General features: G+C 33.3%; 2 protein-coding genes across 4 annotated transcripts in view; both read left to right on the forward strand.

Moving 5' to 3' along the window:
• The window catches only part of LOC134840114 (prefoldin subunit 2-like), a 463,905-nt gene that overhangs the window by 197,397 nt on the left and 248,236 nt on the right, over positions 1–18,272 (forward strand). The gene's annotated exons all lie outside the window — the stretch shown is intronic.
• Positions 6,336–18,272, forward strand: part of LOC134840526 (dual specificity calcium/calmodulin-dependent 3',5'-cyclic nucleotide phosphodiesterase 1C-like) — a 188,055-nt gene continuing 176,118 nt past the window's right edge. For 2 of the 3 annotated variants that reach the window (XM_063856394.1, XM_063856395.1), the window contains exons 1-3: positions 6,336–6,346; positions 8,378–8,462; positions 14,748–14,948. In XM_063856394.1, the coding sequence (XP_063712464.1) occupies positions 8,405–8,462; positions 14,748–14,948 (259 nt within the window). In that variant the 5' untranslated portion in view covers positions 6,336–6,346; positions 8,378–8,404. Of the gene's footprint in view, positions 6,347–8,377; positions 8,463–9,134; positions 9,232–14,747; positions 14,949–18,272 lie in introns of those variants that run through there. The other variant, XM_063856396.1, reaches the window with a different exon arrangement.

Raw genomic sequence — 18,272 nt, forward strand, 5'->3', positions numbered from 1 at the left:
ATCACTCCATTATCGAACCATTCAACTTGGGGTCTATGTTATTGTAATTGGAAGACACGATTCATACAAGCTTACTTTTCCAGTGTGTGGGAGTGGATTCCATCTGTTGTCATACGGAAATGATTGTAATCCGTAACTAATTTGTTCTTCAAATCCTCAAAGGCCAATCGGTCAACGTTTCGCTGTGCCAGATTCGGCTAACCGGTTTCACTTTACGACTCTTTCTTTCATCTTCCTTCCGTTCGGAAAAAGAGTTTGCATCGTCATGAGCACCACACATATTTTCATCATCGAGCACTGGAACCTCTGCCTGATCTCATATAGTAGGCATACTAACATTGCTTCCCAGTGACTTTCTTCCAGTTCTGGGCTTCATCCCAGATTCCTAGTTCCTATCTCAGCATGGCAATTTTTCCCAGGTTCATGAACTTCTCGATGGTCCCTCGAAAGCCATCACCGTAGTTATCCACAAAATTGGCAGATTTTGCAGCAGGATCTCGTATGATCTCGCGTCTGTCGTCATGGCTATCGAGAAATGCTCCATGATCGAAAGTTTCTGGGGTATGTCTAGTTTTTGTGATATCATTTTCGGTGGTACCTTTCTCGTTCTTTGACTCAACCTACAATCGAATCAGGCGTTATCGCTGTGTTCGATTCCTTTCCATTGCTTTCGATTCCCTTCCAGTTGCTCCGAAGATTTCCGATCTGCTGACTTCATCAACTGTAGCATTCGGTGCAGTTACCGCGGCACCTGGCATTATCTTCTTTCAAACCAATTGATCAGCTGTCTTTGCGCTTCGTTGACATTTGACACCAATAAACCGCTCGCGTCTGGATTTGTAGCGCTTCTAGATCCGCAATTCGCTTATACGGCCGTAAACTGGCACCTTTCTCGAAACATAAGAAACTCAACAAATAAGTTTTTCGAAGGACGTGCATCTCGGACAGTAAGTCATTCCCGTGCTTCCGTCTTGTCTGCCAGTTTTCTGTATTCTTGCTTCAGGCAGTCTATTTTCTCTTCCCATCTATTTTCTCAGCGATGTCTCTCTTCGTCTTGTCCGTCTGCACCCTGCTTCTACTCCCATGGCTAAATCCACTGGGTGATCAGTCCTATTTTTTTCTCATCCAAGGCTTCTTTGCCAGATCACGTCCCAAGAGAGCCTCGTTATTCCACCTCATCACTTTCATGCTTGGGCAGTCTACTACAACTTGTTTTCTGAAGGCGACCATGAGCATGAACGATACCGTGAGCGCGATCCAGAATATTTTTCAAAGCCACCATTACCAGAGCTGTTTCTGGATTGTCTAGAGCAATTTCTTTTTCCTTCAGCCAGTGGAGGACTTTAATTATCACCGATTCTGTAGCAGTTCAGTGAAAACGATCTGATTTCTAAAGAATTTTTTTTCTAAGAGTGTAATTAAAATTACAATCGATCTCAAGTTTTGGAAATCAATCCAAAATAGGACAGCCCACCTTTGAAATTTTTCCCCCATATGGATAATAAAAACCACCTGTCCTCCAATTCACGCAAATGCATGAAGTAAGCGTCATTTTTTTCACTATCATAAATTAGCTTTGTACCTCAACTTCACTCAAAAATCGGAAAAACAAATTTTCTAGTGTTTTTGTAATTTATAACTAAAAATAGAAAAAACGTCGTGGCTTGTGATGTCTTTTTATGAAGAAAAAAAAACGTTGTGAAAAACTGTATTTTCGGCGTTATGAAATTATTGATTTTTTCTCAGTAAACTTTTTTTTTTATTTCTAGTGTAAAAAATGATGCTTGTTGTCCTTCTTCAGATTATTTTTGACTGATTCATTTTAAATTGAGGTTTTTATCTTTTTTATAGTTTGTAGTTTTTTTAGGAACAAGTTGTTGGTGGTGCTCATTTTTTGGAGCAAACAGTTTCAAAATTCATTGAATATAAAAGGATCGTCTAGTTTTTATGACCAGTTTTTGTTCCTTTTAACTTCTGCAGCCTTCGTGTAGTTTTTTCGATGCTATTCAATTTGGTTAAATTTATTGATAGTCAGATCTTTTTCGTAATTTTTTTTCTAATACCGTTTCTTTTTATTATTTGATACTGTTGACAATGGCTTACTTAATTCTGACAAGGTGGTTGTGAATTTTTCTCTTTATTACAATATTTAAAAGCTTCTGTGTACAAGCTGGCAGTTGCATCTGTAACTTTCAGATTTTGCGTTTTGTTCTGTTTTGCCTTTCTTGGAGTTATCAGACACTATTTTTTGTCTTTGCAATCATTTATAGTCGTACGAAGATAATTTTTTCTTTTAACATATCTGTTTAATGAATACCTTGAATATGGAAAACCAAAGGCATCAGATAAATAATCTGTTTCGAATCTAAATGTTCTTAAAATCCGGTTTGACCAAAAAAATACATGTTTCATTTATAAAAAAGTGCTTGTCCTACAAACTCCATGCGTATAGAAAATTGTAAAAAAAAAACGATAAAAATTTAATCATACATGGAAACTGATAAGCATTTTTCTATTAATTCAAGCTGCATGACAATCATTGTTCCAAAAAAATGAACTTCTGTTTTAACCGAAAACAAACTAACCGAAAGTTTTCTTTTGCCATGGGGTAAGTAGCAAGAATCACACAGACAAACAGCATTCAAAGTTTCAACAAGAGAGTTAATATATGTATCAAAATTCAGTAAGATTTCAAACCAGAAACTAATTTTTTGTATCTGGCTAGAAAACTCTTGCCCCAAATTACATGGTGTGATGGTTAAAAATTGCGGCTTTTTTGACAGAAAAAAATTATATCATCCTTTCTATTCACAAAAAAAAATTAATCATAGGTCACTTTTGGTTCCTTTGTAAAAAAAGTAGACTATGTTATAGGCAAAAATAATAATGAAATTGTTTGTTTGAGCTTAGAATTGGTTTAGCAAAAAAATACTTAAAGATTTGGGTTCTCATTTTGGAAAATTTCCTAGTCATGTAAAGATGCTACAATTAAATATGAAAGTTATACAATTAAAAATGAAAGTTGTATGATAAGCAATTTTCAGAAAATTCAATGTATGGAGTTGTATGACAAGCAATTTTGTTGTATTTAATTGTGATAAAGCACTTTAATTGTATGGGGGTTAACCCGGGAACTTGCCAAGGTCGTCCGGAAAGCATTCTTGTTAGTTTGATGGTTTCTAGATTTTATATAAACCTGTCTTTTAACAGCATGATCAGTTTGTTTCTGCATTCTCACTTGTTTCTGGGCCAACAATTTTTCTTTGATGCCGCTAAAAAAAATTATAAAATGCTAATATTACTAGGCGTAGCGCTCTGTGTAATGATTGCTCATATAATAAATTTTGATACACCTGTTTCAAATCTATGAAATTGAATATAAGGTAAGTCTAAATTGGGTTTGCTCTTAGGGGTTGCGATGATTTTTTGTATAAGTTTTCAAGAAAAAACGTTCTCATTTTTGTTGACTCTCTGAAACTCTGATAATCTTATTTCTTCAAAATCAGTTTTTTTTTTCTTTCCGGGTAAAATAAATTTCTGGTTTTTTAAAAAACTTGTTTGTCCTCTTACTGATCCGCGTTTCTTACTTTTAAATGGGACTCAATTGCTCTCTGATAAAAATTTTTCTATTAGTATTTTTCTACCACTTAGAGTAATAGTTCTCATTATCAGTAGCGGATTTAGGGGGCTCATTTTTCTAAAAGCACCTTCGGCGCCAATCTATACTATTTTTGAGGGGGGAGCGCGCGCCGAAAAAACGCAATTTTTTGGTCGAAATTTTCCAAAAGGTGCCTAAAACGCCTTTTTTGACCTTTTTCAAAAATTTGCCTGCGGCGCAGAAACATTTGGTCAAATTAGGGTTTTTATACTGATACTTAGAAAAAAGGTCGACAAAATTTTCAAGTTTTTTTTAAAAAATTCGCCACCCTCGAGAAATTCCTAGAACCGCCCCTGCTCATAATGGTATGAGTTTGTTTGTGTTATCGATTATTTGAGCAACAGGTTGAAGAAAAAATTAGGTTTTTTTAATTAATAGTTTTTTTTGTTGATTCTTTTTGCTTGTTGTTTTGGTTGCTTATGAACCTGAAAACTTTTTGTTTAAATGTTTTCATTGTGTTTGAAACTTGTGAGAGTTATTTCTTAGAAACATCAGGCGACTTATTTTTTCCCTAGATTTTAGTTTTCTTTGTCTACTCGATTTAAAATTTTAAAAGTGTTATATTTTGAGTGGAGTTTTTACTATATCAATTTATATTCAATTATCAGTTTTTTTGTAATTGTCCTATGTTTGACTGAGGCACAAAATGATAATACCAATTAAAGCTTGGCTGTTTTTCCTAACTGTGTCCTAGTACTTATCCCAATTGTTTAAAATTGGATACGTAGCTAGTACAGCTAATATGAGACGTTTGAATAACCTTTTGAGTCGGAGGAAGATCAATTGGGGAGGTTAGCTTAGATTTTTAGTAGGAGTGGTCCAAAACTGAACAGGGGATCAACACTTTTTCAGACTTTCGAAGAAAACAGAAAATTGATTCTAGGACCCAGGGGCGGATTTAGGGGGCTGAAATTTGCAGACGCCCCCCTCAGGGATTCGACCACCTGCTGACCCAAAGGGTCCCCCCTATGGTACTTTTTAAGAAATCCATTTTTGGCCGAATTTGGCCTTTTGAAATTTGCTAGCTTGACGAATTTGAAATAATTAACGGGCGATTCTTTGCGTTCTTATAACACGCGTAAGTGGTGGGTTAATGCTTTCTAAATTGATTCAACGCAGACCATTTGGTTTTTAACTAGGGCAGGCGCTAAAAATCATTTTTTTATAGTTCATATTAGCGTATGGGGGAGTAAATTGATGAAGAAAATGAAAAAAATTGTTTTGTTTTTTTTGTCAATCTTTCACGAACAAAAAACATGCAAATGGCAGAAAAAACGAACAAAAGTTAGGAATTAAAAAAGAACACAGAGTCAACTTATAAAAACGAGTCACTCAAAACATAGTCTAAACATACAGTAGAAAATCAAGTCGAAACAAACAGTCGACCAAAAAATTAGCAGCAAAATCAAATTATAAAACCGAGTCACACAAAGTTGCTGCCTTTTTGAGTCGCTCGAAGCCGTAACATATTTTTTTAGGTTCGGGCAAAAATATGCAAAGCACTTCGTTCGTTCAAAATAATAACGTACCCATTTGAGTCGCGATAATGACGGAATATATTTTTCGGGTTGCGCAAAGTCGCGAAAAATTTCTTCGATCGTGCAAAGACACAACATACCCATATTGAGTCGAAATGGTCGCAACAGCATAATTCACCCTAAAATCAACAATTTATTTTACTCACAGCCAAGGCTTACCCATTAAAAGTACCATTCAAGGATATAGATAGCTTTGCATCCCAGAGGACAGTTCTTAGTTCTCGAAAAAGGTCAAATTAGATGCATGAAAAAATGATTGAAAAATAAAAAAGGATGGTATCTGAGAAGTTATAACATTCAATATCGAACAAAAGGACAATTTTTATTACTGAAATATGATAAAGATTGACACTTTTGGTCAAAATGACATCTGAACAAAAAAGAGTTTGGTTTCCCTATTTTGAAGTTATACTGCGTTTTTGATTTCCTGAATACTTTTTATTGTTATATTCAAGGCGCAAACACAAAGAAAAAAACTACCGTTTCTTAGTTCGACGTTTGTTTGATTAAAAATCTCAATTAATCAGAATTTGAGCGACAAATCTTTTTATTAAATCGATCGCAGCATAAATTTTCACTGGAAATCATAATTACCACTTATTATTTTTAAAAAGTGAGAGAACGTGAGTTAGTGACATTTGGGTCAACAATTTAGAATTTCTATATTAATTTTGTTTCGTAGTTATCGTGGCCTCGTATTTAAACCCACATGTTAAAAATGGGTACCGTAGCAAGTACAGCTGATATGAGACGTTTGAATGGCCATAACTCAAATCATGGACATCGTGTGCCCATGATGGTCAAATTTGTCCTCCATCACCCAAATGGCAAAACGAACCCTTTGAGTCGGGTCAATTTTAACCCGCCAAGACCATCGCAACAAAACAATAGAAGAGAAAACGTCATTTACCCAGTTGTGAACTTTGGTCGTCCGACCAATAACGAAAACCCAAAATCAAAAGAAGAAAGAATTGCAATGAATTCGCGCAATTGGGTTCCACTTCAAGGTTTGAGTTTCGGTGACAGTACTTTAGCTGATGGCGGGCAAAACAGGTTCCGTTACCATGGCTATCATTCAGCAAATATCAATAGGAGTGGAAAACCTGTTAAAAAGCAATTTAACGCTGTTATGAATCGGGACGAGATTGAGGTATGATCTGAGTTTAATTAAACAAATTTTGTTCATGCATTCGAATCTTCGCTCACGAAAAAAATATATTCTATTTTGACTATTACACTGGTGAACATAAATAAACGCAAACTCAAATTCAAATTCAAAATTTCTCACTCTATAAACCCTGTTTTCGGAGGCAATTTTTTTGGCGAGATATTTTTTGCAATTTCCATACATAATTTTCACAGCTACTGTCTGAAAGAGTATCAAAATTACGTCTCAATAAGTCACTAATTCAATTACGAGACCAAGCTGTGCACTAGATAGGCGCATAATTTTTGATTTTCCACGGAATCGTTAATGAAATAGCCCTGAAATATCGCAGGTTATTTGAGCTCAGGGCCAGAAGTATGAAATTCAGTCCAGAAAGTAGCGATCACTGGGACACTATAGAAAACACAATATTAACTTCAATCTGGGAGAAAACTGGTAAAATGTTGAAACATTTTGTTGAAACTGTAAAATGTTGAAACATTTGTTTCGATCAGTTTTTCAAAATCAAAAATTAAAAAAAAAACATTCGAATTTTTTAGTTTTTTAGAACAAAAAACCCAACACGACTTTTAAAGGACAAAGTGATAGGCTTTGCTTCTACTAATGTAGCAATTATGAGAAATAGCCTGCTTCAACTATAATGGAACGATTTCTAAGACGGATTAAAACTGCGCCCACGAATTAAAACCCGCGTCCCGTTTCAAGCGTTAATAATCGATTATAATATGATTTTAGTACCAGTATTACAAGAATTGAGAAAAATTGATTTTAATCTCTTACTAATTGTTAATAATCTCTCTTTTTGAAAACAAATACAAGCAATTATAATACATTATAATCGATTATAATCGATTATTTTGATCTGAATTTCTATCTTAATTGTATTGCAGAAAAAAAAATCCATTATAGTCGATTATAATTGTTTATAACCCCTTTTGTTTGACCATTTAGTCATCAACATTGCACCTGAATTGCTTTTATTTTATGTTTTTTGTAGACGTTGGTTTATGAGGAAAATGAGAAAATTGCTTTAGCAGTTTTCAAATCAATTCAAAATTATAATGCTTTTTTTTTCGTTTCTTCTGAATTATAGTTGTTTCATGATGCTTATTTTAAGTTTTTTGCCCACCAAAATATCAGCACACTGCTTTAGTTTCATGATTTTTATAGAAGAGTTATATTTCACCTACCGCGGGATTCTTTTAACTAATATAAAGGGATCTCTATGAAACTTTTGCTTCGTGGTACAACTTTGTGTTCAGATCAACCAAAGAATGACAAGACATCTAACTTTTAGAGATTTTTGACAAAAAATTATAATCTGTTATAACAGGTTATAAGAGATTATAAGAGTTTATCATAGTTTATAAGAGATTACAAGAGATTTTAGGAAGAATTATAATCAATTATAATTCATTATAGTTTATAATAATGTCAAGAAAAACGTTATTGTTATAATTGATCATAAATCGTTTGAACATCTGAATTTGGCGCTTAAAATTAATTATAATTTTGAAAAAAGTACAATTATAATTGTAATATAATCTATTACTTTCTCTTTTTTTTGAGTGCGGTTAGCACTAAATAGATCACGCGTTAATTGTCCCAAATTGGCCAAATTTTTTCAACCCACATTTTTTCACGATAAAAGCTCTCAGATGAATTATTTTTTAAATTTGAGCTCAAGACAGCAATACCTTTCGCACCGAAATTTGACCGAATTTTTCTATGATATAAAAAAAATTAGTCAAAAATGGTTAAGTAAAAAGTTGACATTTAACTGGAGAAAAATTCACCCCGAGCACAATTCTTTACAGTCGAATTTAAAATTTAGAAACGTCTTCAATTTCTATAAATTTTCATCTGTTTTTCTTTTTTTTCAAAAAGAAAACAATTCCATAGAAACTAAGGTGCTCTCTAGCAGTCCTGTTAGCGTTTAATTTTGTTCGCTACTATAGTTGCAAAATATTTTTGATCAGAAGAAAGAAGCTACTGTTTTTTGTTCTGTGTTAGGCTTATCATCGTCAATTTCATGCTCGTATGATGGCAACTTCGAATCAGCAATCTCTGGCTCCGGTGGTTGAAGCACGCGAAAATGGTAAGAAACGCCAATTAAAAATATTTACAAGTAATAAGGATGCCCTCCCCCTTCTCGGTGATTTGACTCCCTGGCCACCCAAATGGTCCTCTTTTTGCTACAATTATAGAACATCCAATTATAGAACATCCAATTATAGAACATCCTTCGGCGCCAACATAAACAAATTTTGAGGGGGGAGTGCTTGAAAACGTTTATTTTTCTTGTTTCATTTGAAATTTTTGAAATTTATGGCTTCTTTAAGATAATTAAACATGCAATCAAATAATCGAAGTAAGAACAGCTATGTAAAAATACGGAGCCATTACGTATTTTCTATGCGTTTACTTTAATAATTGACATTGACATTTGCATTGTGTTAAAGTATTTCACATTTAAGCTTTCCAGCATTTAAACACGTTTGCTGCTGTAAAAAAATTTTTGCATAATAAATGCTTTTTTCGTGTTCATTGCTTTCACTTTCATTTAACTTTTCAGTGAAATCTGACTCAATCAAGGCATTGTTGTAAATTGACTTTTTCTTCATCTAGATGAAAAACATGGCAACTTTTTAGTAGTTTCTTCTGTGGTTTCTTTGTTGCTAGTTGTTTGTAGTTCAATTAAATTCCCTGACTCTAAAATCTTGTGCTCCCTGGGAACGGATGAGCCAATCAATTTGACCTCAATTGTAATTGAAAAGAGTGGTGGCAATCAACCTACCGTATCATTATGTTTTCACGGTCATTCCTTAAAACTTGAACTTCTGTTGCTATTATGATTAAAAAACAAGGTAAGAACGTTCTAACAATCAGGTTGTTTTGTAAAAACTAAAAAAGCGTAAATTGAAACTGGATCCTAAATTCTGAATAATTTGGCGACAAATTGAGGAGCGACTCGTGTTGCATTATGTCGGTGTTTTTTTCGCTGGTAAAGCCCTTTTCTCTCAAGTTTACGTAATAGTTTGTGGAATATCACTTCAATATTTTAATTAAATCGGAAAAATTCTTAGGAGACCATTTTTTTTGAACAAGCAATAGCACAAAAAGTTTCATCGGTTAGTTGCATTCGGTCTATTTGAGTTCAATCAAAATTAAAAAAACATATTTCAATAAAATTATAACTGTGACTTTGTTTTGTCTTAGCTAGTTGGCTTTAATTGATAATTTTGTTGTATCAAAAAACACTACACGGTGTTTTCAAAAAAGTTTTTTAAGAATCTTTTCTCATTCAGTTCACTAACATTTGGGATATTGAAGCAATTATTTGATGACAAATTATATTAAACTGAAATATATATTTTTTAGAACTTTAAGTGCATTTTGTGTAAATGAAACTTACACGGCGCAGGCTTAAAACAAACGGATAAAATGAGAAACAAAAACTGATTTCTTTCACAAAAAATGATGAGGACTAAATTAGTTTTGAATTTTAACACCCATGGGACAATTTCTTTTTATCTCACACATACACACTCTTATTAATTACAACTGATCATGTTTCCCTCCTCAGTTTTGAACCAAAAAATTGACTCGTTTCAGGGGTGTATTTTGGTTTGAAAAGTCGCAAAATAAATTGCACTTTAAAATTCTTGGTAAAACTCCTAACAAAAAGTGTCCTTATGAATTTTTGTCCAAAATTAACCAAATTGGAGAAAAATTAGTTTTTTTTTTCAATTTATGCAGTTTTTGTAAATCATTACCATATTAGATTGTTCAGTACAAAAACCAGTGACATTTCATTGAACAGCAAAAACATGTGAAAAAACTTCAATTTAAAGAAATGTTTCATCAAGAAAAGTGGCATATTTTTTGCATATTGAGAAAAAATGGCTTCAAAAATTGTGAAATAAGAAAAGATTCAGATAAATTTGTTTTGAAAACACTCTTTATGCCCTATTCAAAAGAAGTTATGCGATATTGTTCTTTCAAATTGTCAACAAAGTTTGAAGAACAACAAAGTTTCAATTTTCAAAGTAATCCAAATTATCTTGGGATGAAGTCCATGCTTAGCAGAAAATCTTATCATCAAAATCCATAATTTGAGTCTACGGAACAATGTGTATCATTTAACTTAAAAGCAATTTAAAAAGTTTCAATGACATTTAGAACAACACTTTCCTTGATTTAACAACCTCAAAATTTTTTGGTAGCCAATATTAATTTTATCAAATAGATGAAAACTGATTGTTATACAATTTCCATAGAAAATTCTATTTTAAAAACTGTATGGCAAGCATTTAGCAAGAAAGAAAGAACTTTTCTCCAAATCAGAAACCTAACAACAATATGAATTATCAAAAAAAAACTCAAACTAATATCAGGATTTATTTTGTACCGTCAGTTTTTGAGGCTAGATTCGTGATCTTTGTCAGTAACTCAAAATTGAGAAAATCTTGCATTAGTGAGAAGAAAAACTTTCAATTAATCATGTTTTGTTCGATTTCATTGTTTCTAAGTAAAAGAAACTTTCAAAAGTTTTCCGACTTGTTTCCGGTATTTTGCGGCAGCCAACTCTCATCATTTAAGATTTTCTCTTATATTGGACCTCTATTTGGTGATGAGCAAGTTTTTGTTTTATTAATTCAGAGAAGAGATTTATATGAGAAAACTTTCATTTATTTTGTATTCTGTATAACTAAAGTCTTAGGGAAAAAGCAAAATGGATTGGTTGGATCAAAAATCATATACAATAATTGAGAACTGAGAAAATCCAAGATTTTACCTTATTACTATAATTATCAGTATTATTTTTGTTACAATATTGTTTTCTTTAAAACGTTTCATAACGATTTTGACATTTTAAAAAAAAAATGTTTTAATGACTTTTTGCTGGTACCTGAAAACCGAGTTCAACGACTTAAAAATTCTTTTCATACAGTTCAGGCAACAAATAATTTAATCAAACATTTAAATAATCACAGAGGGCACCTGAAAACCGGGTTCAACGACTTAAAAATTCTTTTCATACAGTTCAGGCAACAAATAATTTGATCAAACATTTAAATAATCACAGAGGGCACCGCTCAGATAAATATTTTTCTGAGCAAAAAATTCATTTCAACGTGATTCCAAAATTGTCTTGTTAGCTTGGCAAAAACAACCTAATTTGTTCAAGTAAATACATAACCTCGAATGCATGTCTTTCCTTTAATAATGCACTACTAAAAAGATTCATATAATAGGTTAGGTGAGGATTATTTATGAAACAACTTTTTTGTCGAGCTCAAAATTTGCGGCTTTAAGTTATCTATCACAGCGACAACTTCAATAGAAAAGAGCTGCTGATCAAATTTTTGACTGATTAACCTTTCAAATTGGCTCGATTTGATTTTTTGGTACATACTGCATCTTTTGGACCTATTGTTGCAAAGTAATCAACAAGAGTAGCTGATAATGTAAAAGATTTCACAACAAATTCTCCATCAATTTTCAGAGCAACAAAATTAGTAGCCTCCGTGTGTTTTCCTACTAGTTCATTCGATTTTTTTCAAAACAAACGAGGAATTAAATACAAAAGTAGTCTGTTATAATTTACCTAATTTTAATTTTTTTTTAATTTTAATCATTTTTTCAAGAAAACAACCTTCAACATATTTTGGAACTAGTGTATTTTGATAGAGAAGATACTTTTTGCAGGGGAGCTAGCAAATACAATGTTCTATTCAGCAGCAAAAGTTAGAACAAGACTGCTCGTATCAGGGCGAAGCCCTGAATGTTCCGACTGCCTTTTAATGTTTAATAAAATGTAATAAAAATGAAAATTTGAAATTTTTTAAGAAAAATCATCCCCCCACACGCCATATAAAGTACAAAAGGATAGATTTCGCTCCTTGTAACAAATCAATTATGACAAATAAGCTTCTTCCAACTAATTTGGAACGATTTTTAAGACGGATTAAATTTCCGCTTACGCGTTAATAGCGGGAATTATATCGCGCGGTAATTGTCCCAAATTGGTCAAAATGACTTCAAATTGGTAACTTGGTAACTTCACGAAAAATTGGTAACTTCACGAAAAATAATCACAAGTGAAATATCTTTTCAAATATAAGCTCAGGACAACAATAGTTTTGGAATGATATAAAAAAATTCCGCCAAAAATGGCTAGTTAAAAAGTCGAAATTTGTCTGAAGAAAAAAAAACCCACCCGAGCACAAATATTCCGTTACTTTCGTATCGAAAGTCGGAACAACAAGCAAAGCTTATGTCTTAATCTTTCACTAGTTTCAATTTTTCCAGTTACATTCTGTAGTTGAGCTGTTTCTTTTTTTTTGTTATAAAATATTCATTTATTTTTAATTGCTAAGAACGTTTTGTCACGAGAAGAAAACGGAAATTACAACTATCATATAAAAACATTGTTCAGTTAAACCATTTTGAACCAGTTGAACAATGTTATTTTTGCTAAATGGAAGCTCTTTAGCAGTAAAAAAAAAATTCTTTTTATGAAAGAAGTTTTATCTTAAATTTTTTTAAAAAAAATATTGACAAGCATTTTTCCAAATATAAGCAAAATTACCAAACAGAGGAACAAAACTTTGGTTTTCTTTTTCGTCGTCCTTCAATACCCGAACAAACTTTCTCCAAAAATTTACGCTTATGAAAGCCATTTTGTATCATTTTGTCTAATAGTTAATCCAGATTTAAAATTTTAACTTCGGGCTGAAGTTATCGACTCAGGATTCGACAAAAACGGTCGAACGATGTCCGTTTGTTGTCACAAAATAAGACAGTCGAACAAAAACTGTAGTCAAACCAAGACGAATTAAGGGTCAAACAGGGTCGAAACATGGGTCACACAGAGTCGAATCATGAGTCGAACAAGCTCGAATCAGGAATCGAACAGTGTCGAATCATAAGGCAAACAGGGTTGAATCATAAGTCGAGGGCGAATCATGAGTCGAACGTGGTCCAATAAGGAATCAAATAAGGTCGAATCATGAACGGATTCATGGAAAAACTGATTTTTTGTTGAATTTTGACTTGCCAGACTAAACAGATGCAATTAAAAAAAAACAGAACATAAAAAAGATTTAACGTGCAGTTAGTTAGACCAGCTTATTTGCTGGTCATATACAGGACCGACACGAGAAGGCCTGCACATGGTTCCAAGAAATATATGCAAATTTTTTGGGACAACGACAAAAGAGTCACAACAAAAACAGAATGCTACAAACCAATCAAATGCTAGATTGAGTCATCAATAACACAACTGTTGTCAAAATAATATAACAAATAATTTATACATTTATATTAAAAACTTTTATAGTTCCTTGGAGCTAAAACTAGAAATAAGTTTTCTCATTTTTTTTCTTGAAGTTTAAGTACCATTTCTACGAATTCACTGTATCATTGAAATATTTATCAATCTCTGCAACACTTAAATATACACACTAGAAAGGGTGTCCTATGTAAACCATGAGCTAATTGATTGCTATTGAAAGTTATCAAATCATGAACCTTCAAAAATCTAAATCTTCAGTTCCAAAAATCCGACCTAAAATTTGAACAAAATGTGGTTTCACTGAGAAGTCAAATACGGTTTTCGAAGAATTTGAAGCAGTCATAGCTGAAGAACTGAAAATCAATAAGATTGATTTGTTTTGACAGGGGTATTTTGAACGATTTTGCAGAACTCTTGCAAAAATCTTGCAAGAATGATTAATGATTAATGGGCTATCTTGTAAGATATTGCAAAAGAATGCAGTTTTCTGCCAGAATCTTGCAAAAATTATTAATTATTAACGGGCGATATTGTAAGATCTTGGAAGAATTTTACAAGAACCTTACAAGAGATTACAAGATCTTATAAGATTGGCCGTTTTCGTCAACTAGGGTAGGAATTCACAAAACGTTTCATTGATCAGGTGCATTTTTAAACCTGTTAAAAAGAGTTTGAAACACAAAGTTTTTAAAGATAAAATTTTCTAGCCATAAAATTTTCTATTACGCTGAAAACAATCTCAAAAAAATAGTAAAATTCATTTAGAGGAAAAAAATTAATCATGCAATTCCATATTATGGAGAAGAGCTTGGCTGACAAATCTAACGTACCAATCAATTCGTCTCATACATTTCCATGGCATGAAAAATGCTTATAAGCCCATTGTACAATAAAAATATTTCTGTTTATAAAAAATGTTTAGAATGTTTTAAAAGCAATTTCTTTACCGGAAAATTATAAATTGAACGTTATTTTGTTTTAGTTTTTTTTATAGCGGTACAAAGCACAATCCATTAATAAATGGATAGAGAAGCTTTAATAATTAAGGAACTATTTACCACTTTTTTGCTATTATGATTTTAGCCTCTCCACAAAATAACGAGGACAACTTGGAGCCAGATACAACTTCTGAAGAGCCTTTGGTATCCAGAGAAGCTGCCAAAAGTCTTCTGGAACCGGACGAGATTATCCAGAGATCCAAGTCGGACTCTCTAGAACAGAAGCAAAATCGGATTTCTATGGCTGCTGGGATAATGGTGGACAATATCAAGTTCATCATCACTGGTAAGAAGTTAACTGCACATAAATTAAACCTCGTTGTATAATGTAGTGCAATTGTGTGTAACCTCCCTCTGAATTGCTGAACAAAAAGGACTGATTTTTTGCAGGTTTGTTTGAAATCTGCGGCCTGCTCAGAAAAATAATCAATATGGTTTGTTACTAATTTTTGCTGAAATCGCTCAAAAAACCAAATTTTTTCTAGAACTGTGGGGAGAGACATACAAAAATACAAAAAGGGGATCACTAGGTCCAATTCCGAATTTCCACGCCGTTTATTTGTCGGCGAAGTTCCTTACAATAATATTTGTACATCTATGAGAAAAATAAATTATATGAATAGTTTATGCTTGTAAAAAAAGGCAAAAAAATCGAAAGAAAGTCTGTGCTTAGTGATTGCACACGTCCCCTATAGTTGTTTAAAATCGTTGTAATTTATTTATCCGCTTTGATCTGTTTTTTGAAAGTAGCATCTCGAATTAGGCTGAGTAGAAAGAACATTTTTCTGATGGTTTCTAATTTATGGGTAGAAATCACTAAACCAGAACAAAACAAATGAAAACAAAAACAACGAAGAAGTCTATAATTAACAAATATTGACGAATCGAAAAATCCTTTGGATATAAAAACTAAATTAGGCTACTTTTAACCGCCTAATCAGACACCTAAAAGCAGGCCGTGCTGGCTTAATGGTGATTTCCCAGTAGATTCAGATTTGTTTTTATAAACATATTTAAGAAATAATTTTGTGAAAAGTGAAAATGAAGTTTTGGGGAGTTTTTTGAAATCAAAGTTCCAGTCACAACTCATCAGCACAAGTCCGCACATACCGATTGCGCGTGTTATAAGTACGCGATATAGTTACCCAAATTGGCGTGTTAGTTATCTAAATTGGCCAAAATATCAGTTATCAAGCCCCCGTAACTTAACGAAAAATGATCACAGGTACAAAAACAACTTTTTCAAGTTTGAGCTTAAGACAACAATTTTTTTCAGATTGTATAGAAAAAAAATCAAACAGAAACACTTATCTAATAAGTCGAAAATTGTCTGATTAAAAATACCATCTCGAGCTTAATTATTCTGCACTCTCTAGAAAAAAAACGAAAAAAAAACATTATAACTTTATAATTTAAGAGAAGCGTCAAAACATGGGCTGTTTAGTTTAGTCGGGCATTAATCTAGTATCCTTGATAAAACCAACAAGCTTTTTTCTAGGAGAACTGCTGTACTCGTGCAAGTAATGAGCACAGACCATAACAACGTAACCCACGAAAAATCTAACGGTTTAAGCGATCTTTCTAAATGTGGCTTTTGCTAGAAAGATCTGTAGTTGACGCTACGTAACACGCAGAGAAACACCAGAACAAATTATTTCGATTATACTTAGCCGTCGAAAATTCGTGTCATTGTAAAATTTTAGAACCTATATCGGTATATTCATCTGAGCCAAAAACTCATCTCAACAGGCATTAAAGATAGACAAGACTGAGGCAAAGTGCAAAGTCCTAAATGTTCTGACTGCCTCTTCACCCGTCTCTAAATACCTTTTGTGCAAAATTTTTTTGATAAATTACAAATTTTTTACTGCGCCTATAAAACACATATGCTAACATTTCAGTAGAATTATTATGATTAGTTATAATTGGCTTCTGTTTAATTTGAAACGATGGTGAGCGTTCCAATCTAGTGCAAGCATACTCGCATGGCAAACTAAAGATCTGCGAACCCATAACCATACGCTGTCAACATTTGTAAATTAGGTCCGAACTGAAAAAAAATCCTAGGATGATAAATTCCTCGCAGTCTTCGAAATTCGCGTAATAGGTATCATAATGGAAATCGAAGCCAGAACAGAAACAAATTGAATTGAGGCATGCTAATTGATCTTATGCATGTTTTTCTAGACGCTAAATACGTCACTTTGAACTTAACAAAGCGTGGGGGACACGCTCACTTCTATTTATTGAAAGTTTCGGTAATTTTTTAAATTTGTCAAATGGGTTTCATAGACGTTAAAGTGAGTTAGGACCGAAGTGTAACTCATAGAGTAATTTCGGATAGGGTACACCGTCTGCTCGTCACGCTATCTTATTTTCGGCCGGATAGATTCGTGCAACTTCTTAGTCTAATACCGATCCTAATCTTACTCTTATACTATCTAGTCTCAGGTTGTTTAACTAGTCTCTGCTAGGCTCAATAGATCTAGGGTATACTGGTTTATTGCGGCTGCTGAAGTGCTCGGGAGAGTCCAACTAATTTCTAAGTTAAATTCAAATCTCTCTGGTGCTGAAATTACAAGTAACTTCAGCACTTACAAATAAGTGGGTTGTTAGTTAGATGGATCATGATTGGTTAATATTAAATACTTTACATTGGTAAAACATTTAATTTATCCAATCATAAAATGTAGTTTAGATCAGGTTCCACCCATCCGGGTTTTACAGAGTTTTTTAGAATAGTTCTTCTGCAATTCGAAGGATGGATGATGGACGTTTGTTTTTGGCGAACATCATAATTTTCTTCCGTTTCCTCTTTTGTTAGGGAAGTTCCAGGAAGCTGGAGTTAGAGACATAAGACGTTGTGTCTTCTAGTGACAACGACTACGTCTTTGCAACAAACTCAAATCTGATTTCAGAATGGTTTGCTATGTCAGGTTTTTCTGTTCTGCGTGGAGAACTTCTTTTGTGTATGATCTAGTTTGGGAATGGCGTGGAGATTGTGCGTGGAGGGGATGCCTGGTTACTCGGATCTGTACGTATACTTGAACATCGAGGTGGTCATTGGTCTAGTTCAATGAAGTCCTTTTCTGCGAGGTCAAGTCGTACTCTAAATCCTTTGAGTTGTGATTGTGAGCGGCATATCGATTGTAGTTGGTCATTCTCTCTCGAGTGTAGTGGGGTCGTCTTGTCTTTTGATGTTCGTCCTTGGTGTTGTATTCTGATCTATATATTGCATCATGTGATTTTACATTTTATAAAACTTTTATTAGTTTAATATTTTTTAATAATGATTTTAGTTAGTTGTTTTCACAAAAGCTTTTTGTTTTAGTTCGGTTATTTTGAAGAGTTACTCACACTTGAGTAGCTCTTATTAAAAATAGTGGTGTGGTCACAAAGCGTGGATGTAGCGCGGTGGGTTAGGCCGGCTATAGAGCATGCTCAGGACGTCCTTCCTGGTGGGTTAGGCCAGGAGTGGGAGTATGATTTCATGCGGTTTTTTGTGAGGGGTCCTGTTATGTGACAACGTTTTATGTTGAGTTTGTTGTGGTCTTACTTATGTTTTGTTGGTTGTGTCCTTTTTTTCAAAAATCAAATTGTTTGTGGTATG

This window comes from Symsagittifera roscoffensis, chromosome 2 (genome assembly GCF_963678635.1).
Source record: "Symsagittifera roscoffensis chromosome 2, txSymRosc1.1, whole genome shotgun sequence".
Lineage (NCBI taxonomy): Eukaryota > Metazoa > Xenacoelomorpha > Acoela > Convolutidae > Symsagittifera > Symsagittifera roscoffensis.